Below are 21740 nucleotides of genomic sequence, written 5' to 3' on the forward strand. Positions count from 1 at the left end.
CCCCAGCAAAGGTGTGCATCACTGCTTCACTTCCCACTCCTTTCCATGGTACCTCCACCCAGAACCTCCATGTTATTAACTGAATACACCTCAGTCTCAACTGATCTGTCAGCCGGCTTTCTTACCACAGTGAGTATTCCCTGACCCCCAAACCCCTGGTTTTCCTCTTTATTCTTGGGGTTACACTTTTCTAGTAAGTGTCCTTCAGTCCCACTATCTGTCCATTCATGAATCTTTACCCGTGACCCTCCTCCTAAACCCAGAACTATATACCCAGCAGCCTTCACACTCCCTCACTGGATGTCCTACAGGAACACCATTTCCCATGAACAGAGCAAACAGGGCCACCCCAAGCCTCCATCCCATTGGCAAAGGAAGAAACTTTGGGTCCTCTTTACCCCATTCCAATCCAGGGTTACCAAGGCCAGTTCTTCTTCCTGAAGATCTCCTATTGTTCATCTCTTTTCCTCCATTGCTGCAGCCACTGCCCCTTCAGTATCTGTCTCCTTCTTGCTGCTTTTTCTTGCAATCTCTCCCTCTCTCCCTCCCCCTCTCTCCGTGCGTGCCTCTATCTCTCTCCCTCTTTCTCTCTCTCTCTCTCTCTCTCTCTCTCTCTCTCTCTCTCTCTCTCTCTCCTCACCAGCCTCCCAGTCTTAATTCCCAAACCCTTCAAAGGCTTCTCACTGGCCTCATTATTAAGTCCAAATTCTGTAAAATGGCTCACCAGACTCCATGTTCTCCTTCACTGATGGGTCATTCAGCAACCCCCTCCAGCCACTCTACACTTCTCTTCCCTATTCCCTTCCTCAAGACCCCAGGGTGCTTGCTATGCCCAGAGCACTGCCTTTCTCTCAACTCCCCACCTCACCCTTCCCACCAGCTCATCTCTTCAGGAGCCTAACACCAGCCTGGGGTAGGCCTCTGTGTTCCCACAATTCCCTGAGTGAAAGTTACATTTTATTACCATTGCTAAGTACTTGGGTCTCACACTGAGTGAGCTGGGGCAAGCGGGATTTGGGTATTTGGCTCACTACAGTATTTGCAGCACCGAGGGTGGTGCCTAGGACAAGGAAATTCCAGGCGCTTATTGAGTCACTGTTCAAGGAGTGAAGGGGGTGAGGGCTAGCCAGAAGATTCTCTTTTGGGGATAGAGGAGGATGAGAACGACATTCATACTGTCTCCATCAAAGATTCTAGAGCAGAATCCCCAGTGGTATGTCCCAGGAGCTCAGCAGGTGTTCCTATGGATCCTGGAGAAGGCACTCAACTCTGCTGCAGCAGCTCAGTGAAGTAGAGGTTTTAAATATAGTTGTAGGGTTCCAGTGGATTTGGAAGGAGGGTCAGCAATAGTAACAGTAGTAGCAGAAGGGACTCTAGAACCATCCAGATGCTCCAAACGCTGCTGGGCTCCTGGTGGACTGCTGCATCCTTGGAACCGGGTCTAGGCCAGGCCTCCATCAGGACCTGCCATGCCCAGCAGGTCCTCTGCCAGACTGGTGAGCTCATTCTCCTCTAGCGCCTCTACTAGGCGCTGCAGTGTGGCTCGGCGGCCCTCTGCCTGCACGAAGCGACGCAGCAATTGGAAGGCCTGCTCGTACAGCCCATCACGCTCGTATTCATAGGCCAGTGAGTCCAACGCTGGGTCGCGCAATGCCCGACAGCTGCGCTGCAGTGAGCGTCCCACCCTACGCCACTTGAGGCCCACTGAACGTGCGAACGTCTGTTGGTCCTGCAGGCTCAGTGGCCGATTCGCTGTGGAGGGAGTTGGGGAGGCAGATGGGTGGGAGGGACCCAAGAGTTGGCCCCCACCTGTGCCCAGCCACTGATGTCTAGCCTAACCATCACCCCTGCCCAAACTCCAACCCCCCGGGGACCCCACCTTTGCGCTTGCACCTCACCTACTGGCCGACCCTGGAACAGAAACGTCTGTCCAGACAAGGGCGGTGGCTTTTCCTCTGGCGGAGAGGGGACCAGGGACTGCGAGGGGGCTGGGAGGACATCAACATCCACATCCACATTATCACCCTGGCCCTCCAAACCACACGTTAGATTGCAGAGCGCATCTTCCAGCTCAGCTAGTTCCTCATCCCGGAGCCGGTCGGGCTAGGGAAGGAAGTACGAGGTCAGAGGGGCTTTTATCCGTGAATCCCCACCCTACCCCATGGGGACCCCATCCTGCCGCACCTTCTGGGCTAAGATGCAATTCAAACAATGCTCCTCGTCCGCCAGCCAAGCATCTAGCCTCTCGGCTCCAGCGCGCAGCTCCAGCTGCAGCGGTACAGAGTGTTGGGCCAGCGCTGCTGCCAAACAACTTTGCAGCTTGGCGCGCAGAGTTCCCTCCCGGTAGACGTGGAGGAAGCGGCTACAGGGCTGTCGCCCACAGAAACGCAACTGCACAATCAGCTGCGGGTCGCTGCGGTGGATCTTGAGTATCTGCAGCACGTCTGGGCTCTCAGCGCTCTCTGCGGAGGTGAGCAGTCAGGCGCCAGGTGGTCCCCAAGTGGGGCATTCTCTAAGCCCCAGGAGGGGCAAAGCCCATGGTCAAACCCCCGTCCCCATTCTCTAACCTGGGATACTAGATTATCCAGAGTACCCAGCTGGGAAACAAAAAAGGGAATGCAAATAGCAACAACCCAGAAAGCAGGCCAGGATCTATCATAGAGTACATTCCAAGATAAGAGTAGGTGCCACCTAGCCCTATCTCTTAAATCCCAAATAGAAGAGAGGGGCTTTGCAACACAGAAAGGGGGCATATGCCCTGGGCCACCAGGCCATGTGCATAGGCAGGCAGGGGAAGGGCAGGAGGTCTCAGGTCTTTGGCTTCCACCTAGTGTGGTTCCCCTTCCCCTGGAAAGAGAGGGGTTCTTGATTTTCTAAGGATGGAGCTGGATGCCCCAACCAGCTTCAGCCTCCTGTGGCTTCTACCCTGAGATGAGAAAGAAGAACCTGGAATGATAAGTAGTGGGGAGGGGTCTTGGGCAAGGAGTGCTGTAGTGAGAGAGGAAAAGAGAAGAGAGAAACTTGTGATTACTAGAAAGGAGTGAGCTGGCTGCTCCACAGTGGGGGACATAGAGTAGCGGGACATTAGTGCAGAAATAGGTAGATGTACAATCATGGATAAACATGATTATGCTCAAGGACACACATGCAGTAAGCAGAGAAGACAAATCCTACACAGCCAGTTTTCTCTACCTTACACTTACCCTCCCTCACCCAATTCTTTTCCTGAAAGTGGCTATAAGCCCAGGCCCACCAAATCCAGGAGGTGGGGTATTACCCCTGCCCCACCCACAAAAGAGCCTAGCCCACCTCTTCCTCTCCCATTCCTACCCATTTACCCACCTGTCAATGATGTCTGTAGAGCCCTGTATACTGCCACCTTCTTCTGGGGGTGTGCATAGGCATCAGACAGAACCACCTTGTCCAGTAAGGATTCCAAAAACAGGTATGCACTGCCCACCCACTCTTCGTGCCCATTTGGCCCAGCTGCCATCTTGCCTCCTAGAGACAGACAGGCATCTAGGTTATCCTAGCCTTGGAGACAACCGTCCAATCCCATGTGCGGCTCCAAAACACTGCAAACATCTGTTTGTCCTTCAGGCTCAGTGGCCGATTCAACTGGCACACTTGAGGTAAAGAGTTCACCGTCTCACAGGTAGCACCTTGTGCCTCTGGCTCTAAACAGAGCCCCTCCTAACCCAGACTTACAGTGAATATTGTCCTTCCACTATCTTCCAGAAAAAATCCAGGATCATGGTGGCAGAAAAGTGGAGGTGGAACCTGCAGTGGAAGCAGAGAAGCTCTGCCTCCTCCTCAGGTCAGTGTCTTTTTTTAAATATTTTTTTAAATTTTTTTTGTTTTAGTTGGACACAATACCTTTACTTCATTTATTTATTTTTATGTGGTGCTGAGGCTCCAACCCAGGGCCTCGCATGTGCTAGGTGAGCGATCTACTAGGTGAGCACTCTACCACTAAGCCACAATCCTAGCTCAGGCCAGTATCTTTTTTACCAAAACTGACAAGAGACTATTCTGGATAGTGCCAATGCCCCAAGGCCAACCAGACCCAGGTCCTGGCCTTGCCTTCAGCTTAAACTTGGGTCCCCAGGGTCCTTGTGGGTCCACAGCCGTACCCTTAGGTTATTTCATCTACCTTCCCACTACTACACCTGGCTTCACTTCAAAAGAAACCTGCAGTTTAATCCCACCCAGATTCCTTCTCCCAATCCCAAGATACCTCTAAGAACTTTCTTCCTCTGTTTTCTCAATCTCTGTCCAGGTCTGGTCATATGAAGCAAGTCTGACCAAACTGCATATTCCACTCATTATTCTAGTTTGGGTTTGGGGAATAGGGCTCAAGTTGGACCAGTGAGAATCAACCCTGCAACTCTGCCTGGATCAATAGGAAAGATGTACTATTTTCCTTTACCCTGGGGCTAAACTGAAGGAAGGGGCGGTCTGTTTTGCCATTGCTTGGGAAGTGCCTGGTTGAGAATGAAACCAACACAGAAGGAAACAAAGCCAAGAGATGGAGAAGGGAACTTCTAACCACACTATGGCCCTGGATTCAGCTGTCCTGTCCCTGAAGCTTTTTTTTTTTTTTTTAAGAGAGAGGGAGAGAGAGAGGAGAGAGAGAGAGAATTTCAATATTTATTTTTCAGTTATCGGCGGACACAACATCTTTGTTTGTATGTGGTGCTGAGGATCAAACCTGGGCCGCACACACACCAGGCGAGCGCGCTACCGCTTGAGCCACATCCCCAGCCCTGTCCCTGAAGCTTTTACAGCCTGGACTGTTCAGGTATGTAAGAAAAACCATCCCTCTATGTAATAAGTCCTTGGAATTGGGCTCTTCTCCAACTCAAATTATTCTATTGTAGGTTCATTCCTATCCAGATAGTCAGAGCTCCTTAGTAGTAACATCTTCTCCAGTCATCTTCTATCAAAGTCTGGCAGGAAGCAAAATTCCCAGCCAGGCAACCAATGCATTGACCCTCTGTCCAGTGGCCTCCCAGCTTATTGGCCCAGGAAGAGGCAAGTCTGACAGCTCACCTGAGGGGATACCCCCTCTTTCTAGAAATGAACTCAATTCCCCAGCTCCTTATCCCATAAGTCACATTCCTTTACTTTCTGTCATCATTTACAGATAGTGGGTTCAGAAGGGTGCTGAGCCCAAGCTCTGGGCAGGACAGAAAGAGGAGTCCCAGCTGTCTTCTATTTATAGACAGGGAGCCTCAGGGGAGGGGGTCCCAGGAGGAGCCAACTCTACAACCTTGAACATCCTTGAGGAGAAAGTAAGAATCTTAAGGTTAAGGCAGAGAGCAGAGGCTGCATTTCAGACCTTCCCCAGGCTCTAACCTGAGGGCCAAAGCTAGAACATTATTTAGGCCCTCCAGCATTACCCACCCTGGCAAGAGAAATGAAAACTGGCAATGGCCCTACCCTGGGTCTGACCACAGGGGACACACTTTTTGGAGTTCCCACTCCATGCAAGTCATTACATAATTAAAACATTAATACTGTGTATTTACCCAAAACAGTAGTCTGAAAATTAACAGATCAGGATCGGGGGAGTGGCTGGGGTAATTTTTGTTTCATTTTATTCAGCAATATCTTCTACTTTATGTAAGATAGAAACATTTGGGGCTGGTACTATAGCTCAGTGATAGAGTGCTTGCCTGGCATGTTCAAGCCTTGGCTTCAATTCTCACCACCAAAAATAAAATAAAGACACATTTCCTTTGTGTTTAAAAAAAAAAGCAAAGTAAATGTCTTTATTAAAAGGGATGGGGGGCCAGGCATAGTGGTGCAGGCTTGTAATCCCAGCAGCTCAGGGGCTGAGACAAGAGGATGTGGGTTCAAAGCCAGCCTCAGCAACAGGGAGGTACTAAGCAACTCAGTGAGACCTCATCACTAAATAGAATACAAAATAGGGTTGGGAATGTGTCTCAGTGGTCAAGGCCCCTGAATCCAATCCTGGTACCAAAAAAAAAAAAATAGGACTGGCGGGGGGCTGGAGTTGTGGCTCAATGGTAGAGCACTTGCCTGGCATGTGTGAAGCACTGGGTTCAATTCTCAGCATCACATATAAATAAATAAAATAAAGGTCCATCAACTATATATATATATATATATATATATATATATATATATATATATATATATAGAGAGAGAGAGAGAGAGAGAGAGAGAGAGGAGAGAGAGAGAGAAGAGAGAAAGGGCTGGGGTTGGGCATAGTGGTGAATGCCTGTAATTCCAGCGTGGGAGGCTGAGACAGGAGGATCGTGAGTTCAAAGCCAGCCTCAGCAATAGCAGAGGTGCTAAGCAACACAATGAGACCCTGTCTCTAAATAAAATACAAAATAGGGCTGGGGATGTGGCTCAGTGGTTGAGTGGCCCTGAGTTCAATCCCCAGTACCCAAAAAAAGATGGTGAGAATGTACCTCAGTGATAAATCCCTAGTAACAGAAAAAAAAAAGAAAGAAAAACAACAGGATGAAACTCAAAACTCTGCAGATGACAAGTAGGGCCAATAGAGGTTGGGAGCAAGCCAAAGAGGCAAAACAAGTGGGGAGCCCTGGATAAGTGGCCTAGCGGACCCTGGAAATGTTTCCACTTTCATATCTTCCTAGCCCCCTGACTTGGAAGTAAATGCTGACTTGATGAACATAGTTTCACCTCAAAGGATATAAGTAGGGACAAAATGGAACAGATCAGGCCTGCTAGGTAGGCACTGGAAACCTGGAGATGGGGCAATGCCCAACACACTAGTACTAGGCACGTGGGGGAAGTCGGCTTGGCTGGAGCTGGAGCTGGAGCTGGAGCTCGAGATTTTCCTTTTGGGAATCATCCTTCCTGCGTGTCCTTTCACAGAAAACCCCTCTTCGGGAAGCCCCGAGCCTCACCCACCAAGAGTCCACCCCTGCTCCGTCTGGGCCAAGGCTTCCAGGCTGGCCCTGTAACGTTTATCTGGATGACATTATATGGATATTTGAGTACCAAAAAGTGCGCCAACTACAAGGGGCCAACCAGGCATCGCACCCTAACACAAAACATGTGTCCTCATGCAGCCCTACCTCTGGCTGATCGGCAGAGACAGCCCCAAGAGTGGCCCAAGGACTGAAAGCCTGCAATTCTGGGCGACCAGCCCGGCGCGCCCCCTACTCATCTGCTGCCCCCTTTGGGAGCTCTTTAGCTGTTTCAGGCCTCTTTACAGGAGCTTCCCCGGTTCCTACTAGTCCACCTTCATTCTGCACGTGCCCGGGGGTCTCGGCTCACAGAACTGTTCAGACCAGCCCTGCTCTCCCTTCACCCTCACGTTCAGGGCCCTGCCACCCCGCAAAAGCCCTTGGTTGGGGCAAGGAATCTGCAAGGGTCACATTCCGTACTCCCCACCGCCTCCCATTGAAAGCCCAAGAGGCCGCCGCAGTAGCTGGCCAGAGCAGCCGCGGTGACAACCGCGCGATGCCCACGCTTGAGAGCCAGGATCAGCCTCTGCTCCTGCCACACCAGCAAGCCCACCCATTAACTGCACTAACCTGCCCGCCTTGGCCGGGCCTGAGTTCCCACGCCCGCCAGGCTCTGCTGCACTGAGCCGCTTCCGGGTGTGCGCCGAGGCGCTGGGGCGGTGCCCCGGTTTGAGCCGCCCAGTTCGTCCGCGTGTCCCGCCTTCCAGGCAGCTCCTTCCCACCCTGCTGTTCTCTGCTGCCAGTCCACTGTCTCTGGGCAAAGCCCATCTGGTCCGCTGAGCAGGTAAGATTACCAGCGCCCGAGGTTGGATAGCAGGAAGAACTGCCCGCAGGTCGTGACTTCTGGGGCTTGCAGTTTTTACGAGGGGGGAGGGCTGCAGTGTAAGAGCTGCCAGACTTTCATCTATTCCTGGTGGATCAACAAGAAGGCGCCCCCTGGTGATCAGAATTTTCTAGTGCCCCCTGGGGATCTAGTTTGACAATCTGATCTCTACTAAACCCACTAAAAACCCTGTACCATGGGTCCCAGGTACAAACCTGGCCTAGGTATCCAATCCCCAGCGTACACGTCACACATATTCCAGAAGAGACCTCTACCTTGGAAGATACGGGGAAAATACTAGCAAGTGATGTGAAATGTGCACAGAACACTTCAGGCACCTTGAAACAAAACTGGCAACTTCATAGGTCAGGCGCGGGGTGGTGCACAAATGTAATTCCAGATACTCGGGTAACTGAGGCAGGAGGATCCCAAGTTAAAGGTCAGCCTGGGCATTTTAGCGAGGCAGTCTCAAAAAATAAAAATGACTGGGGTTAGTGGTAGGTTCAGTCTTCTCTCTCTCTCTCTCTCTCTCTCTCTCTCTCACACACACACACACACACACACACACTCACACACACCTTAAAAGAGGACGCACATTTTCCCTCTAAAAGCTGCGCTCTAGGGTGGCTCTAGGGAGTTCCAAATTACTAAGCGGGAGCCAGGGCTGCTCAAGGATCAGGATCCAGATTTGAACTACAGCTCCTCAGAGGCAAGAACCATCTGTCCCCAGATCCCATGCTTTTTCTTGCAGGTCTTGACGGTTTTAAAAAGCACCCGGGACACTCACTCGGGGGGTTGACCCCCGCTGCAAAGACGTTTCCCCTCTCTGGGTGGATCCCGCCGGGCCCCGCCCATGCCACTGCTCTCTGATTGGCTCGTTGTCCCTGACAAAACTCTATAAATTCTTCGTCTGGTTAACCCTAGTCACTCTCTAGTGGCTGGCGGGATTGGACAAAGTTTCTCAACTTGGAAACAGTGTAGTCACCTGGTGACTACGCAATTGAAAAAACAGTTTAAAGAACCAGAAACGCTTTGGCACCCAGGGCCGACTTTATGAACTTGAAACCTGCGCAGTGGGGCAGAGCCCCCACATTTTGCAACGTATTTATTTATTTATTTATTTATTTATTTATTTATTTATTTATTTTGCTGGAGCTCGAACCTAGGGCATGCTAGGAGAGTGCTCTACCTCTGAGCTATATCCCTAGTTCTTCTTTTATTTTGAGACAGGTTCTCCCTAAATTGCTATTTGCCTTAAACTTGTGATCCTCCTGCCTCAGTCTCCAGAATAGCTGGGATTACAGGTGTACACCACCGCTCCCAGCTCTGAAATTCTTAACGTTGTGAATAGGAATCCCATATCTTCATTTTGTACTGGGTTCTGCAAATTTTGTAGCGGCTTTCAGTCCACAAATATTTCTACACCCAGGCTCAGATGTTTCCTGGGTCCAGGGATGACCCTGTCTCTCTCTCCAGTCCGGAGCTGTTGGAAGTGGTGGAGCCCCCGACCCAGAGCCACACCATGGTGGAGCCAGGAGAACAACTGCCCCAGGAGGTGCTTGCTCTAATCTTCCGCCACCTGTCTCTCAGGGATCGTGCTGCTGTCGCTGGGGTCTGCAGGGCCTGGGCAGCTGCTGCCACCAGCAGTGCAGTGTGGCAGGACACAAACATCAGGTGAGAGGGCTTTTCTGTCCCCTGCCATTCCTCATTTTTATACTTTCCCTGTGAAGTCAGGGATTAGGGAGATTTATTGACTTCCCGCAAAAACAACAAAAACCTAACATTTATTGACCGCCTACTACATGCCAACACATATTAACAATACATAAGATTCATATATTAACCCATTTAATCCTCATGAAAACCTGGTGTGACAGTATTATTATTGCACTGATAGGAAACAGAGGCAAAGAAAATCACTTCCCGCTCGCCACTCATCCATAGAGTGGCAGAGGTGAAATTTGAACCTGGCAGTTCAAGGTGCCCACGTGCTTCCTTAGGACAGCTATATAGTTCCTGAAATATTGGCTGTCTATGCCAGGGTTTCAGCTGCTGCCGTGGGGCAAAGGCATGGTGCAGAGGGAGAGGTGTGTGCATCGGGAACAGGAAGTGGGGAGGGCAGCTGGCACCCAAATTGAGAGGTTGGTGGAGGGTTCTCCCCTGTCGTTATGAGGCTGCCAACGCCTTTTCTTCACTGTTCTAACCCAAGTTGTGACAGTGAATGGGAAGGCATACTGCCGCCATATCTGTCTGTCTGCCTGGACCACATTCACAACCTACAGCTGGAATTTGAGCCGTTGAGGAAGCCGAGTCGCCGGGCAGCCACCGAGCTGCTGATTGCACTGGCAGACCGTGCCCCAGGTCTTCGAGGTTTGAGCCTGGAGTGCCACGGAGACAAACCGCTCTTTGACGCAGGCCGAGACATCCTGGATGCTGTGCATGCCCTCTGTGGGACCGCCAGCAAGCTGCGCCACCTTGACCTGCGGCGCTTGCCCTTCACACTGGATGACACACTGGTGCTGCAGGTAGCCTGTGGCTGTCCAGAACTCCGCAGCCTTTTCCTAGATAACCATACGCTGGTAGACAGCGTGGGGCCAGGCTCAGTACTCAAGCTACTGGCTGCCTGCCCGCGCCTGCGCACCCTTGGCCTGCACTTGGCCAGCTTATCCCACGCTGTCCTCGATGCGCTGGCTGAGCCAGATCGCGCGCCTTTTGCACTCCTGGCCCTGCGGTGCGCGAGCCCTGAAGATGCACGCGCGTCCCCACTGCCGGATCAAGCCTGGGCAGCATTGCACTGCCGCCACCCTGGGCTGACTGTGGAGCTGGAGCTGGAGCCTGCACTGCCAGCTGAAAGCGTGATTCGAGTCCTGCAACCAGCAGTACCCGTGGCTACACTGCGTCTCAACCTCTCAGGTGACACTATAGGTCCGTTGCGTTTTGCCGCGTGCCACTACGCCACAACCTTGCGCGCACTTGAGGTGCGCGCCTCCGCCTCATCAGAGCTGGACACTGCGCTAGAGGAGCTGGCGGCGCGTTGCGCGGGCCTGCGTGAAATACACTGCTTCTGCGTCGTGAGGACATCGGTGTTGGACGCCTTCCGCGCGCACTGCCCGCGCCTGCGCAGCTACACGCTCAAACTAAAGCGTGAGCCACATCCTTGGCGGCCCACGTTGGTGCGGTGATTGGACAAACCCTCCCTCCCCCTCAAACCTGAGGCCTCGGAGACGCTGGAAGGAATTTCCCAAGCACACTCAAACTGCCAGTTCTTTCCTTGGGAATTCCGTGTCTCTTGTGCCTCTTGGGACCCGTGGCACGGTGTCGGTTCGGTAGAGCACAGGTGCCCTGAGTCCACTCAACTTCTGCAGACGCCAGCTCTGTCCCGGCCGTACTGGGGTCCCCCAGCTCTTCAGCATGCTCCATGCCAGCTCTGCGGTCCGGCATGGGGGAGGGCAGGCACGGGTGTGGGCTCGGCCTTAGGGGTGAGCTTGAAATAAACAAATCCTACAGTATCTCTGCATCCGGTGAAAGGCGGGCTAGGTTCTGAAGGGGAGGATGAGGAACGCGCAGAGCCGAGAAAGAGCCGTCTGGGCAGAGGTGCAAGATGGGGCTGAGGGTGCGGGAGTCAGGGGCGGGGCACTTCGCCCTTTTGGATTGACAATGCCCCAGCGTTCGGCGGGAAAGGTCTAGCTTCCTCACTATCTTATTGGCCCGCTCTATCTGGGGCTTCACTAGGACTTTCCCAGTTCATCGTAAAAAGGCCGCACACGGGCTATTTTTCCCAAAAAGGAAATAGAGAGACTAAGATGAGATTCGAACCCAGGTTTCCCTCCTCACCCCATCCCTCCACACACATCCGATTCAGCCAGCCTTTCTGTCCGCTGGTGCCCCGGCCGCTGTCCGAGCCCCGCCCCGCGGGTTCGCACGTGGCCCCCGCCTGACCCGGCGCCCGGAGGCGGAGTAGGGCGGGGCGGGAGGCAAACGCAGCACTTTCACGGCTTTGACAAGCCCGCAGCGGCCGGGCCGCAGCGCTGAGCCGGGCCGACACTGCGCCATGCAGGAAGCGCCAGCCGCGCTGCCCACGGAGCCAGGCCCCAGCCCTGTACCTGCCTTCCTCGGCAAGTTATGGGCGCTGGTGGGCGACCCCGGCACCGACCACCTGATCCGCTGGAGCCCGGTGAGGGCTGGGGCCCCTCGACTCTCCCAGTGGTCCCCGGGGTCCCTCCACGTCGGTGAACACCCACGCCCACTCAACCCCCGCCGGGGACTGGGCTGTGGGTCACTCCGATTCAGCCGTCCAGGGTAGTTCACCTTGGAGGGGATGTGTGAGATGAAGATGAGGCGACTTCCTCTGGGGCGGAGGAAGGGTTAGGAACCTCCTGGCGACCTGGAGCCAGAGGCATCTCCTAGGTCATTTAATGAGAATGAAATGACCCCACCCCATAGACAGATCGGAAAACAGACCGAGAGAAGGGAGGGCTGGCACTGGCTCAATCAGGGTCACATCGTGGCTCTGGCTCTGGCTCGGGTCTGGGACCGGTCCGAGGTGGAACCAGGGTTGGCCTCTGCTACTCCTCTTTGAGAACCGAGTCTGGGTTACGCTAGGGGTAGGGATTCACTGTGGTCGTCCGGAGCCAGGCCTCAGGTGGTTCTGGCCCGGCCTTTCCATATTCCCATGAGCGGCACTGACCCCTGAGTGAATGAGTGTGTGCGCGCGCGCGCTAGAGCGCCGGCCTGATGGTGGGCGGGCGCCACTCACCAAGTCTGGTCTCTACCCGCACCACGGGTGGGCGGCATTCTCGGTAGAGTGGGACCAGCTTCCTTGTAAGCGATCAGAGCCGCTTCGCCAAAGAAGTGCTGCCCCAGTATTTCAAGCACAGCAACATGGCGAGCTTTGTGCGTCAACTCAACATGTGTGAGTCCCTCAGGCCGGGTGGGGACAGGGTGTGGGTGATTTGGTGCCAAAGATGGAACGACTCACCCCCGCCCCCCACGCCCCACTCTCCAGATGGTTTTCGGAAGGTAGTGAGCATCGAGCAGGGTGGCCTGCTCAGGCCGGAGCGCGACCACGTCGAGTTCCAGCACCCGAGCTTCGTGCGTGGCAGGGAGCAGCTACTGGAGCGCGTGCGGCGCAAGGTAGGGACAGCAAGCAGAAATGAGTAAACCCGCGTGGGGTGTTAGGACTGCTGGCCCTATTCTATGAGATTCTGCCTCTGCGGTGTACCTTCTGCAGGTGCCCGCGCTGCGCAGCGATGACGGTCGCTGGCGCCCTGAAGACCTTGGTCGGCTGCTGGGCGAGGTGCAGGCTTTGCGGGGAGTGCAGGAGAACACTGAGGCGCGGCTTCGGGAGCTCAGGCAGTGCGGGGGAGGGGCGGCCCTGGTGGGAGGTTCTGGGTGAGAGGATGCTGGCCACCAGAGGGTTCTGGGCAGCCCCTTCAGCTCTCCTTCCAAATGGGCCCAGTTGTGGAACTCTAGACTCTCCATAAGGTGGATGATTATTGGGGTAGTGACCCGGGTCCCTTCCCTGCCGTGCCATTCTGTGTGTGTGTGTGTGTGTGTGTGTGTGTGTGTGTGTGTTTGGGAGGGAGAGTGTCTGAGAACTCAGATGCCTCAGCACCGTCCCACCCCTGCCCCTAGGCAGAACGAGATCTTGTGGCGGGAAGTGGTGACACTTCGGCAGAGCCATGGTCAGCAGCACCGGGTCATTGGCAAGGTGTTCCTCTTCTTCTACCTCCCTTCTCCCTCTCACTCCTGGGCACCCCTCTACACCCAGTCCTCTAGCATCCAAATTAGTTCCTTTCTCAAACCCACCTGGAACTGCCTGTTAGGGTGAGGGGGGTGTCCAAAATAGGAATAAGCCCTTCTCTTCCTCTTCAGCTGATCCAGTGCCTCTTTGGACCACTTCAGGCTGGGCCCAGTAGTGCAGGAACAAAGAGAAAGCTGTGAGTGACAGCCAAGGATGCTCACCCCCAATTCTCCACTTTCAGGACCTTCTCTCTGCCTAAGACCCCTGGCAGGGACCCCTTCTCTTCCAGAAACTCCTTCAGGCAGAACCCTCAATCCTACTCCTGGCTGCACATCAGCTTCCTCAACCCATCTGGAACTTTTCCCCCTCCCCCAACACCACAATCTGGTACTCCCACTCCCAGGACCTTACCTCCAAATTCCCACACCAGCAATCCCTTCCCCTCCCCCCAAAACATCCCAACTGCAGAGCTTGGGGCTCAAACCATGCTCCCTCCCTCTCCTTTACCCCCAAAGGGCCCCCATCTCTGGTGGGGAGCCCCTTCCACTCTAGCATGTGACTGATGCCCTGGCAACAGGCCTCAGCTCTGCTGACTTGGCTGCTGGGGCCTGAGGGAGGGAGAGAGGGAGGGAAGTGTAGGCTGAGGGGCATGGGGACTGACCCTGCCCCTACCCTGAGGGACCCTGGTCATCCTGTATAGGTCCCTGATGCTGGATGAGGGGAACTCATACCCAACACCTGCCAAATTCAATGCCTGCTCCCTGCCTGGTGCCCTCCTGCAGGACCCCTACTTTATCCAGTCGGTAGGTTTCTTTTTCCCCTTTCTCTAAAGCACAGCTGTTTCTTCTCCTGATTTCCCCCCAAAGAAGATGGAAGCCAACCTTCCCACCAAACAGACCCAGGTTCCCCAGCATGGACTGAGCCTTCCCCCTCACACCCTGCCCCTTAGGCCCTATAGTCCAGATGGGTGCTGTTTGGGTTCTAGCTTTCCCAGTGGTAGAGGTCAAGGACTGGGTCTAGTTTTCTATTTACAGCCCCTCCCAGAGACTACCTTGGGCCTCAGCCCTCACAGGGCCAGGGGCCCCATCATCTCTGATATCCCAGAAGATTCTCCATCCCCTGAAGGGCCCAGGCTTTCTCCCTCCAGTGGTGGCAGGAGGTAAGGAGGACAGGGGCTGCCCTCTGGGGAGCCTGTCTGGGAGGGCCTGGCAGCCCAGATGGCTGTAGGGGTGGGGGAGAGGTCAGTGCCAGGGTCTGGTTGAAGCTTTTCTCTGGTACAGGGAGAAGGGCCTGGCACTGCTCAAAGAAGAGCCGGCCAGTCCAGGGGGGGATGGCGAGGCCGGGCTGGCCCTGGCCCCAAACGAGTGTGACTTCTGCGTGACAGCCCCCCCACCGCTGCCTGTGGCTGTGGTACAGGCCATCCTGGAAGGGAAAGGGAGCTTCAGCCCTGAGGGGCCCAGGAGTGTCCAACAGCCTGAACCAAGGGGCCCCAGGGAGGTACCTGACAGGTAAGCAGAGCCCATTCTTGAGGTGAGTCCTGCAGGCCACTTTTGCAAAAAGAACAACACTCTGGCCCATGAAACTTCCCTACTTTGCCTGCCCCTTGGTGGCTGAGGAGGATATTGGGCACTTATGATTTCTCAGAATGTGCTCCAAGGAGCACCTACATACAAATCCTAAACAAAGTAGGAACTTCTAGTCAGATCACCCAGCTCCTCTGTGGTAGGACTGAGGAATCCGCATTTTTAAATGAGTTCAATGGGATGATTATAATATACACAGTAGTTTAAGAGCCCCTTGTATTTATACTTGCATAAGAGAGAATCTGTCCTAAGACTTCAAGTCCTAGAGGAAGCAGGGACACTCTGTGTCCATTTATGGGGAAAGGAGAGTGGCATTTTTCTAGATGTTGGGGGATTTAAATCCTCTTGCATCCAGGTTCTTTGGGAACTTAATAGGGGGTGAGCACTGCAGGCCAACAGCAGATTTTTGTGCACAGGGGACCTCTGGGTCTGGAGCAGGGTAACAGGAGCCCAGAGAGTCTGCTGCCTTCGATGCTGCTTCGGCCTCCCCCTGAAAGTGTGGAGCCTGCAGCACCCCTAGATGTGAGTACTTCTGGCATAGAAGCATATGCACTTCTGGTTCCTGCTGTCTGCATAGCCTGAGAGGGCAAGCACTAACCCAGAACTTTTCCCAGGTGTTGGGCCCCAGCCTTCCAGGGCGAGAATGGACCCTGATGGACTTGGACATGGAGCTATCCCTGGTAAAATGGGGCTGGGGAGGGCCACACCCTTTGGTCCATAGCTGTTCTCAGAGAGCCAAAGCCATGACTGAGAATTGCCCAAGTGAGTTCCCAGGTTTCTTCCTCAGCTATTGGGCTCCCTCCCCAACTCCTTTCTGGGGTTCTCCCATGCAGATGCAGCCCTTGGTTCCAGAGAGAGGTGAAGCTGAGCTGGCAGTCAAGGGATTGAGTTCTCCAGGTCCAGGTAATGGTTGTGGGGACTCAGGATGTGGGAGGGAGGCCATGACTGCTGAACTGCTATGATTGGTGGAGTAGGCCCCTTGGGTTTTACAGGGAGATTCCCTGAGTTCAGGCTGCCCTGTAGATCCTTCAGAAGCTCCCCTTCCCTTCACCATTGGGTGAGAATGGGGAGGTAAAAAATGATGTTTTATCCTGACTTGACCAGAAGTCAGGGGGCAGGGCTTTCCTCCCCTAGGAAAGAAGGGGGAACACTCCTTCCTGCTAAACACAGCCTCTCTCTTTCTAGGAAAGGACTCCACGCTTGGGGGCCCACTCCTGCTGGACGTCCAGGCAGATCTGGGAGGCCCAGCCCTGGCTGTGCCTGGGGCTTTAACCATTTACAGCACCCCTGAGAACCAGACCTCCTACCTGGGCCCAAGGGCCAGTCCCTCCCCCTGAGACCCATGAGTCTCTGAAGGGATCTTTTGATGTCCCCTGGGGACAGGGGTGAGCCTATCCCCCACTACTTAGCGGCCTCTCTCCATTTACCCCCATCAGAGCCGTGCACATAAACTGCATCTTTTTCTGTGTTTCTGGTGTCTTTTCTCTATCGACGAGGGAGCTCAGGACTCAGGGGGTGGGCAGAGCAGCTTTGCAGAGATCCCAGAAGGCTTTAATAGAGAACCTTGGGAGAGCCGTGGTGCTGGGGAGCCAGCCCCTAACTCCTCGGGGGCTTGAGCCTGGCCACTGCAACCTCCTGGAATCGGGGACTTCGGGTCGCATCCAGTTCCACAGTGCACATTCTATATGACCCTGGACAAGTCGGGCCCCTTCTCTAAACCCCATCTGTGACAGGCAGAGAGCAGGGGTTGATGAGAAGATAGATGGAAAGCTCCTGGGAATGGGCAAGCCTAGTGTGGGTACAGGAGGTGTGGGACCGCGGCCGAACTGTCTCCTCCCTGGCTCGTGTCCAGTGAGCCCGGGATGGGGAGGGAAAGCGGACTATGAGAACGTCCCCAGCCAGGGCGCGACCTCGCAGTCAGACTCTCAGCAGCGGGGAAGAACGCCCCCTCCCCCCCCCATTCCCGGCAGCCCTGTCCGCCCCGCCCCCGTAGCAGCTGCTGCACCGGTCCCCACCCCTCCCGGCCCTTTCTGCACTGTCATCTCCTGCCCCGCGGAGGCTCGACCCGGGAGCGGGCCGCCCGAAACGGGCCGAACCGCGAGCCCCACTCCACCGGGCAGAGGAAGCAAGGGAATCTCAGATTGGGCCGACTTCGAGCCTCACCACCCGCAGAGGCGCTCGCAGGTCTGTGGGCCCCGCCCTTCCGCAGGACTCTAGCTTGGGACTGGGTGGAGGGGAGGTCAGGGTACCCTACGGTCGCGCGTGCGCAACGGCTTCCGCAGTTTCCACGACCCTCGGAGCTCGGCTGCAACTGAACCCTCACCGCCAGCTGGGGATTGGGGGCCTCACCCACATCCACGCTTCGCTACCTGGAGCTCCGGGAAACATCTGGGCCTGTCACTTGAGAGAACTAGCGGCGACATAACTTCGATGTTCACCTTCGGGCTATGAAAGTTTCAAAGGGAGGGTCCAGAACAGCCGGGGTCTCTGCTCCCCAGGCAGGACTAAAGTCAGGGCTTGGGTTAACAAGAGGAGGCGACTAACGTAAAAACAACCTAGGAAGCCAGAGGGAGAAGGAGGGGCCATTCAGGTCTACAACCTTTCTCTCTATGTCTGGCTAGAGTAGGTGCTGGCCCCCTCTGTCTTCCGTGCCCTACAAAGGGGGTCAGTCTTTGGAAGCCTCAGTCCAGGAGAACAGAGGATCTCTGTGTACACAGTGCAGTGTGATGTCAGTTAATGAAGTAGTGAGGCGATATGCTGGTCACTGGAGTGCACAGAAGGAATCATCTGCCCTTGAACACTCTGGCATTGGGGTGGACAAGAGAATATTTGAATGTTGGAGGATGGGTCCATGAGTGGAGGGAGGGAATGGTATTTCAGGCCTAGGGAGCAGCATCAGCAAAGACTCAGAGATACCAGGAACATAGTGAGCTTTCCCAGAACAGAGTGGTGGGGAGAAGTAGAGAAGAGCCTCACTGTTCTGAGTGGTGAGTGGTAGCTAGAATAACCAGACCAGATAGCTAAGATAAGCAGTGGGGACAGGAAAAAGGGGTAAAGCCTGACATTCTGCTTGACAGGAGACCTTGGTATAGTTCAGATTGGAGCAAGTCAGAATCTAATTCTATTTTGCTTCTCTGAGTCTATCTCCTCAGCTGTAAAATTGGAACAATAAATCCTACCCCAGAGCGTTGTCAAAGTCACTATGCTGAGGGATGGTGGAATTAGAATGAGAAGTACTCAGAGGGACTGTTACAGGAGATGAAGTGAATGGTGGGGTTGACAGGCAGGAGCTGATGGAAACACTGAGATGCATTTGTCACAGATGAGACATGAAGGGAGATGGAGGGTCAAGGGTAGTTCTGATCTGTGCTTGAATCTGGGGGATAGGCTGACAATTTGATAAGAGGGGAGGGAGAGGAGCTTGGGATATAGCTCAGTTGGTAGAGTGCTTTCCTCACATACACAAAGCCCTGGGTTCAATCCCCAGCACCACACACACACACACACAAGAGTGGAGGGAGAGGTGGCTGGAATGTGCAGTGACCAAAGGAAGCACATCTTGACACTAAGGGGTTCTGAAAGAGACCTGGGAGGCAAAATGGGGACTAAGACTCTATAGACCAGGAAAGGAGGGAAAACACTACATGGGAAGAAGAGACCAGGAAGGATGCTGTGTAAACAAAGCCAAGGCAGGGAAAGGGGCAGGGGGTGGGAGGGGTCCAGGGCCTGAACCCTTTATCTAATGTCAGGGGCCTTGCTAAGGCTGGCAAAGAGATGGGCTGTTGTCCTTGCTTGGTAATAAATAGACAAAGCAGATTGATTTCTACCTAGTCCCTACAGTTTGGTAGAGACAGTCTCAAAATGGGAAGAAAAAGTTTAGCAACCTTTCATGAGCTGGGCCCTCAGTATTTCAAGATCAAACAAGAGATGACTGTCATTCCCAGGCCAGCAGGGAGTCAACTGGGTCTTGGGTGATGTTAGGAGATCTTGGTCAGAGGTAGAATTCAGGAAGATTCAGGTATCCCTGCTAGGTACCTGGGAACCAAGAAGGGCCATGAGATCATGTTGGGGTTAGAACTGGGTGGTGATGGTGAGGGTAGAGGATCAGGGCCTGTCCTGGCAAGTTGAAAGAGGAGCAGGGCAGGCTCTCAACAGTTTGTGCAGAGAGTACTGGAGGACAGATTGTGTAAACAGGGAATCCTGATCCAGGGGTTCTGCAGGGTCCAGGCAGGAGGTAAAAGACTAGACTCAGAAGTGAGAATGGCAAGAGAAATATTTGTCAGACTGGAAAGGACTTGACTGCAAGCTGTAACCTTGGGTCTATCCTAGGTTTTTCTCCTATTGAGATGGGGAAGCAGACTGGAGAAAGACCAAGAAGTGGTGGCAAATGCCTGAAATCCCAGCAACTCATAAGGCTAAGGCAGAAGGATTCCAAATTCGAGGCCAGATTCAGCAATTTAGTAAGGGTCTTAGGAGACCTTGTTTCAAACTAAAAAGAGCTAAGGATGAAGCTCAGTGGTAAAGCACCCCAGGGCTCAACGCCCAGTACGGGGAGGGGGGGGGCGGGCGGGGGGGCGGCGACGGACGTTTGTTTGGATAAACTGGGTTCTTACTGTCGGATCTGCAGGCGGCTGGGGCTCAGGAGGGAGGCCCTGATTGGGAGAGCCTACAACTGACGTTTAGAGAGGGGAGGAGCCTTAGAAGACTGGAGAGAAGCTGCAGGCAAGAGGCGGGAGAAGAGTTCAGTCCGGTGGTGCCCGAGTCCTGTGCTGCGGAGCCGCTGAGGTCAAGGTGAATTTAGACCACAGCCAGGGATGTTCACTGGGATCCTGGAAGAGAGGTCAGGAATGGAGGACCCCCGGTGCCCACTACTTCTCTCCCCCTCTCTGTACAGCCCAGACCATGGGCAACTCGCAGGAGCGGCCTTCGGAGACCATTGACCGTGAGCGGAAACGCCTGGTGGAAACGCTGCAGGCGGACTCGGGACTACTGCTGGACGCGCTGGTAGCACGGGGAGTGCTCACCGGGCCGGAGTATGAGGCACTGGATGCACTGCCTGATGCTGAGCGCAGGGTGCGCCGCCTGCTGCTGGTGGTGCAGAGCAAGGGCGAGGCCGCCTGCCAGGAGCTGCTGCGTTGCGCCCAGCAAACCTTGCGCGCGCCAGACCCAGCCTGGGACTGGCAGCACGTGGGCCCTGGTGAGCGCATGTAGACCAGGGGCGTGGCTTGGGAGCCAAGCAAAGGCTAACAGAGGGTTGGAGTCGTGGTATCCCCCAAAAGTAGGTGAGTGTGTGTACTAAGGATTGCAGAAAGATAACTTGGAGCCTGAAAGACCCTTCCACTTCCGCCCCAGGCTACCGGGACCGCAGCTATGACCCTCCATGCCCAGGCCACTGGACGCCCGAGGCACCCAGTTCGGGGACAGTGTGTCCCGGGCTGCCCAGAGTTTCAGATCACTATGAGGCAGGAGGCCCTGAGGGCTCTGAAGCAGTGCAATCCGGAACTCCAGAGGAGCCAGAGCCAGAGCAGGAAGCTGAGGCCTCTGAAGGGGCTGAGCCAGAACCAGAACCCCAAATGGATCCAGAACCAGAGCCGGAGGCAGATCCAGAACCAGAGCCTGAGCCTGAGCCTGACTTCGAGGAGGGGGATGAGTCTGAAGGTGTGAGGCCTTGCAAACTCTGTAGTGGTTTAGCAGAGGGCATAGCTCAGGAAGTTGACTATTGTCTCTTCCTTTCTAGATTCCTGAAGGCCAGACTACCTGAAGGCCAGAATACTGACCTGACATTTCCTGCCCAAGCCCAAGTAAGATAGAACCTGGGATTATGCTGGAGCTGGATCCAGTGCCACCAAAGCTCCATCATCTTATGTCTTATTGGAAGTGAATAAACTCCAGCTAACCTAGGCATTTTTTTTTTTTTAGGGTGGTTTATGTCTCTAAGAACCTGAACATTCTGGTGCCCCCATAACACTCCAACATCTAGTTCACAATCCCATTCCACACACAACAGCCCATGCTGCAGGTGATCTCAGAGCTAGGACCATATAGTAGGATGACCTGAAACCTGTTCTTTTCCCTTCATGAGCCATTTGGGGAACTTTTTAGACACTAGCCCCATTCTATGGAAGAAACTGGGCTTGGGGCAGAAAGCAAGGGAAGAGGACTCTGACTAGGGAGGGCTCAAGAGTTCACAGCCTTGGAAATTGAAATTAGAGGGGAATTAGAAGGACCTTAAGTAGACAGAGGCCACACGTGTAATTTTAATTGCCGTTTTAATTGTCTGGCTTCCCTCTGAACTGGGAGTTCAGTGAGAATTTTAACCAGTAACTGGCACATATGTGTTGACTAAATGAATAAGAACTCTCCAGCTGTGTTTCCAAGTTTTATAGATGCGAAAACTAAGGCCCGGGATAGGAATGGGACTGGGTCAACCTCACGTAGCTGAGTCTAAGCAACAATCAGCTGTGTATTTCTCCTGGCCCAGGACAATAAACCTAATGGGCCTGCCCTTCAGGCTTAAGGGTGGCTGCTCCCAGGCTATGCCAACTCTTGCCTAAGACCAACTGGGAGGGTGTGGGAAAAGACAGGAAGAGCAGAGTCCAGTGCAGGGGTCAGGTGAGCTTTTG

The 21740-nt window shown here is 54.1% G+C and overlaps 4 protein-coding genes across 11 annotated transcripts; 3 read left to right on the forward strand and 1 right to left on the reverse strand.

The window, feature by feature from the left end:
* The first annotated feature begins 6 nt into the window (after positions 1-6).
* Positions 7-11602, forward strand: FBXL8 (F-box and leucine rich repeat protein 8). 3 transcript variants are annotated; one of them, XM_081273880.1, is made up of 4 exons: positions 7-129; positions 4662-4801; positions 9268-9465; positions 10001-11602. In XM_081273880.1, the coding sequence occupies exons 3-4, from the start codon at positions 9314-9316 to the stop codon at positions 10971-10973; spliced, it is 1125 nt and encodes a 374-aa protein (XP_081130006.1). In that variant the 5' UTR covers positions 7-129; positions 4662-4801; positions 9268-9313; the 3' UTR covers positions 10974-11602. The 3 variants fall into 3 exon arrangements, with proteins under 3 accessions (XP_081130006.1, XP_081130005.1, XP_081130007.1); XM_081273881.1 differs by lacking the exons at positions 7-129; positions 4662-4801 and adding exons at positions 7695-7752; positions 7999-8156; XM_081273879.1 differs by lacking the exons at positions 7-129; positions 4662-4801 and adding an exon at positions 6446-7752 and having other exon boundaries at positions 9221-9465.
* On the reverse strand, positions 945-3729 carry TRADD (TNFRSF1A associated via death domain). The gene is made up of 5 exons (XM_081273882.1): positions 3709-3729; positions 3343-3501; positions 2185-2462; positions 1899-2103; positions 945-1752 (listed from the first exon to the last, which is right to left on the reverse strand). The coding sequence occupies exons 2-5, from the start codon at positions 3491-3493 to the stop codon at positions 1442-1444; spliced, it is 945 nt and encodes a 314-aa protein (XP_081130008.1). The 5' UTR covers positions 3494-3501; positions 3709-3729; the 3' UTR covers positions 945-1441.
* A 132-nt stretch (positions 11603-11734) lies between the features above and the next one.
* HSF4 (heat shock transcription factor 4) lies at positions 11735-17224 on the forward strand. Of its 5 annotated transcripts, none has more exons than XM_081273864.1 (13): positions 11735-11965; positions 12595-12703; positions 12797-12924; positions 13022-13146; positions 13426-13501; positions 13666-13730; positions 14235-14337; positions 14555-14693; positions 14919-15042; positions 15534-15639; positions 15732-15797; positions 15951-16020; positions 16303-16585. In XM_081273864.1, exons 1-13 carry the CDS (start codon positions 11843-11845, stop codon positions 16452-16454), a joined length of 1386 nt encoding a protein of 461 aa, XP_081129990.1. In that variant the 5' UTR covers positions 11735-11842; the 3' UTR covers positions 16455-16585. The 5 variants fall into 5 exon arrangements, with proteins under 5 accessions (XP_081129990.1, XP_081129987.1, XP_081129986.1 ...); XM_081273861.1 differs by lacking the exon at positions 16303-16585 and adding an exon at positions 17088-17224 and having other exon boundaries at positions 11736-11965; positions 14569-14693; positions 14815-15042; XM_081273860.1 differs by having other exon boundaries at positions 11737-11965; positions 14569-14693; positions 14815-15042.
* Positions 17168-21019, forward strand: NOL3 (nucleolar protein 3). 2 transcript variants are annotated; one of them, XM_081273884.1, is made up of 4 exons: positions 17168-17301; positions 20012-20314; positions 20470-20775; positions 20855-21019. In XM_081273884.1, the coding sequence occupies exons 2-4, from the start codon at positions 20020-20022 to the stop codon at positions 20860-20862; spliced, it is 609 nt and encodes a 202-aa protein (XP_081130010.1). In that variant the 5' UTR covers positions 17168-17301; positions 20012-20019; the 3' UTR covers positions 20863-21019. The 2 variants fall into 2 exon arrangements, with proteins under 2 accessions (XP_081130010.1, XP_081130009.1); XM_081273883.1 differs by lacking the exon at positions 17168-17301 and adding an exon at positions 19780-19908.
* Positions 21020-21740: the final 721 nt, after the last annotated feature.

The sequence above is a fragment of the Spermophilus citellus genome (genome assembly GCF_964194105.1).
Source record: "Spermophilus citellus genome assembly, chromosome: 18".
Classification (NCBI taxonomy): Eukaryota; Metazoa; Chordata; class Mammalia; order Rodentia; family Sciuridae; genus Spermophilus; species Spermophilus citellus.

Excerpts from the sequence above, each read along its gene's own strand:
- TRADD (XM_081273882.1), bottom strand. The coding sequence starts at position 3,493 with ATGGCAGCTGGGCCAAATGGGCACGAAGAGTGGGTGGGCAGTGCATAC. Across the intron at positions 2,463-3,342 it reads TCTACAGACATCATTGACAG|AGAGCGCTGAGAGCCCAGAC; the intron begins GTGGGTAAATGG and ends TCACCTCCGCAG. Across the intron at positions 2,104-2,184 it reads ATTGCATCTTAGCCCAGAAG|CCCGACCGGCTCCGGGATGA; the intron begins GTGCGGCAGGAT and ends TTCCTTCCCTAG.
- FBXL8 (XM_081273879.1), top strand. The coding sequence starts at position 9,227 with ATGTTTCCTGGGTCCAGGGATGACCCTGTCTCTCTCTCCAGTCCGGAG. Across the intron at positions 9,466-10,000 it reads TGGCAGGACACAAACATCAG|TTGTGACAGTGAATGGGAAG; the intron begins GTGAGAGGGCTT and ends TTCTAACCCAAG.
- HSF4 (XM_081273860.1), top strand. The coding sequence starts at position 11,843 with ATGCAGGAAGCGCCAGCCGCGCTGCCCACGGAGCCAGGCCCCAGCCCT. Across the intron at positions 15,043-15,533 it reads CCCAGGGAGGTACCTGACAG|GGGACCTCTGGGTCTGGAGC; the intron begins GTAAGCAGAGCC and ends TTTTGTGCACAG. Across the intron at positions 16,021-16,302 it reads ATTGAGTTCTCCAGGTCCAG|GAAAGGACTCCACGCTTGGG; the intron begins GTAATGGTTGTG and ends CTCTCTTTCTAG.
- NOL3 (XM_081273884.1), top strand. The coding sequence starts at position 20,020 with ATGGGCAACTCGCAGGAGCGGCCTTCGGAGACCATTGACCGTGAGCGG. Across the intron at positions 20,315-20,469 it reads CTGGCAGCACGTGGGCCCTG|GCTACCGGGACCGCAGCTAT; the intron begins GTGAGCGCATGT and ends CTTCCGCCCCAG.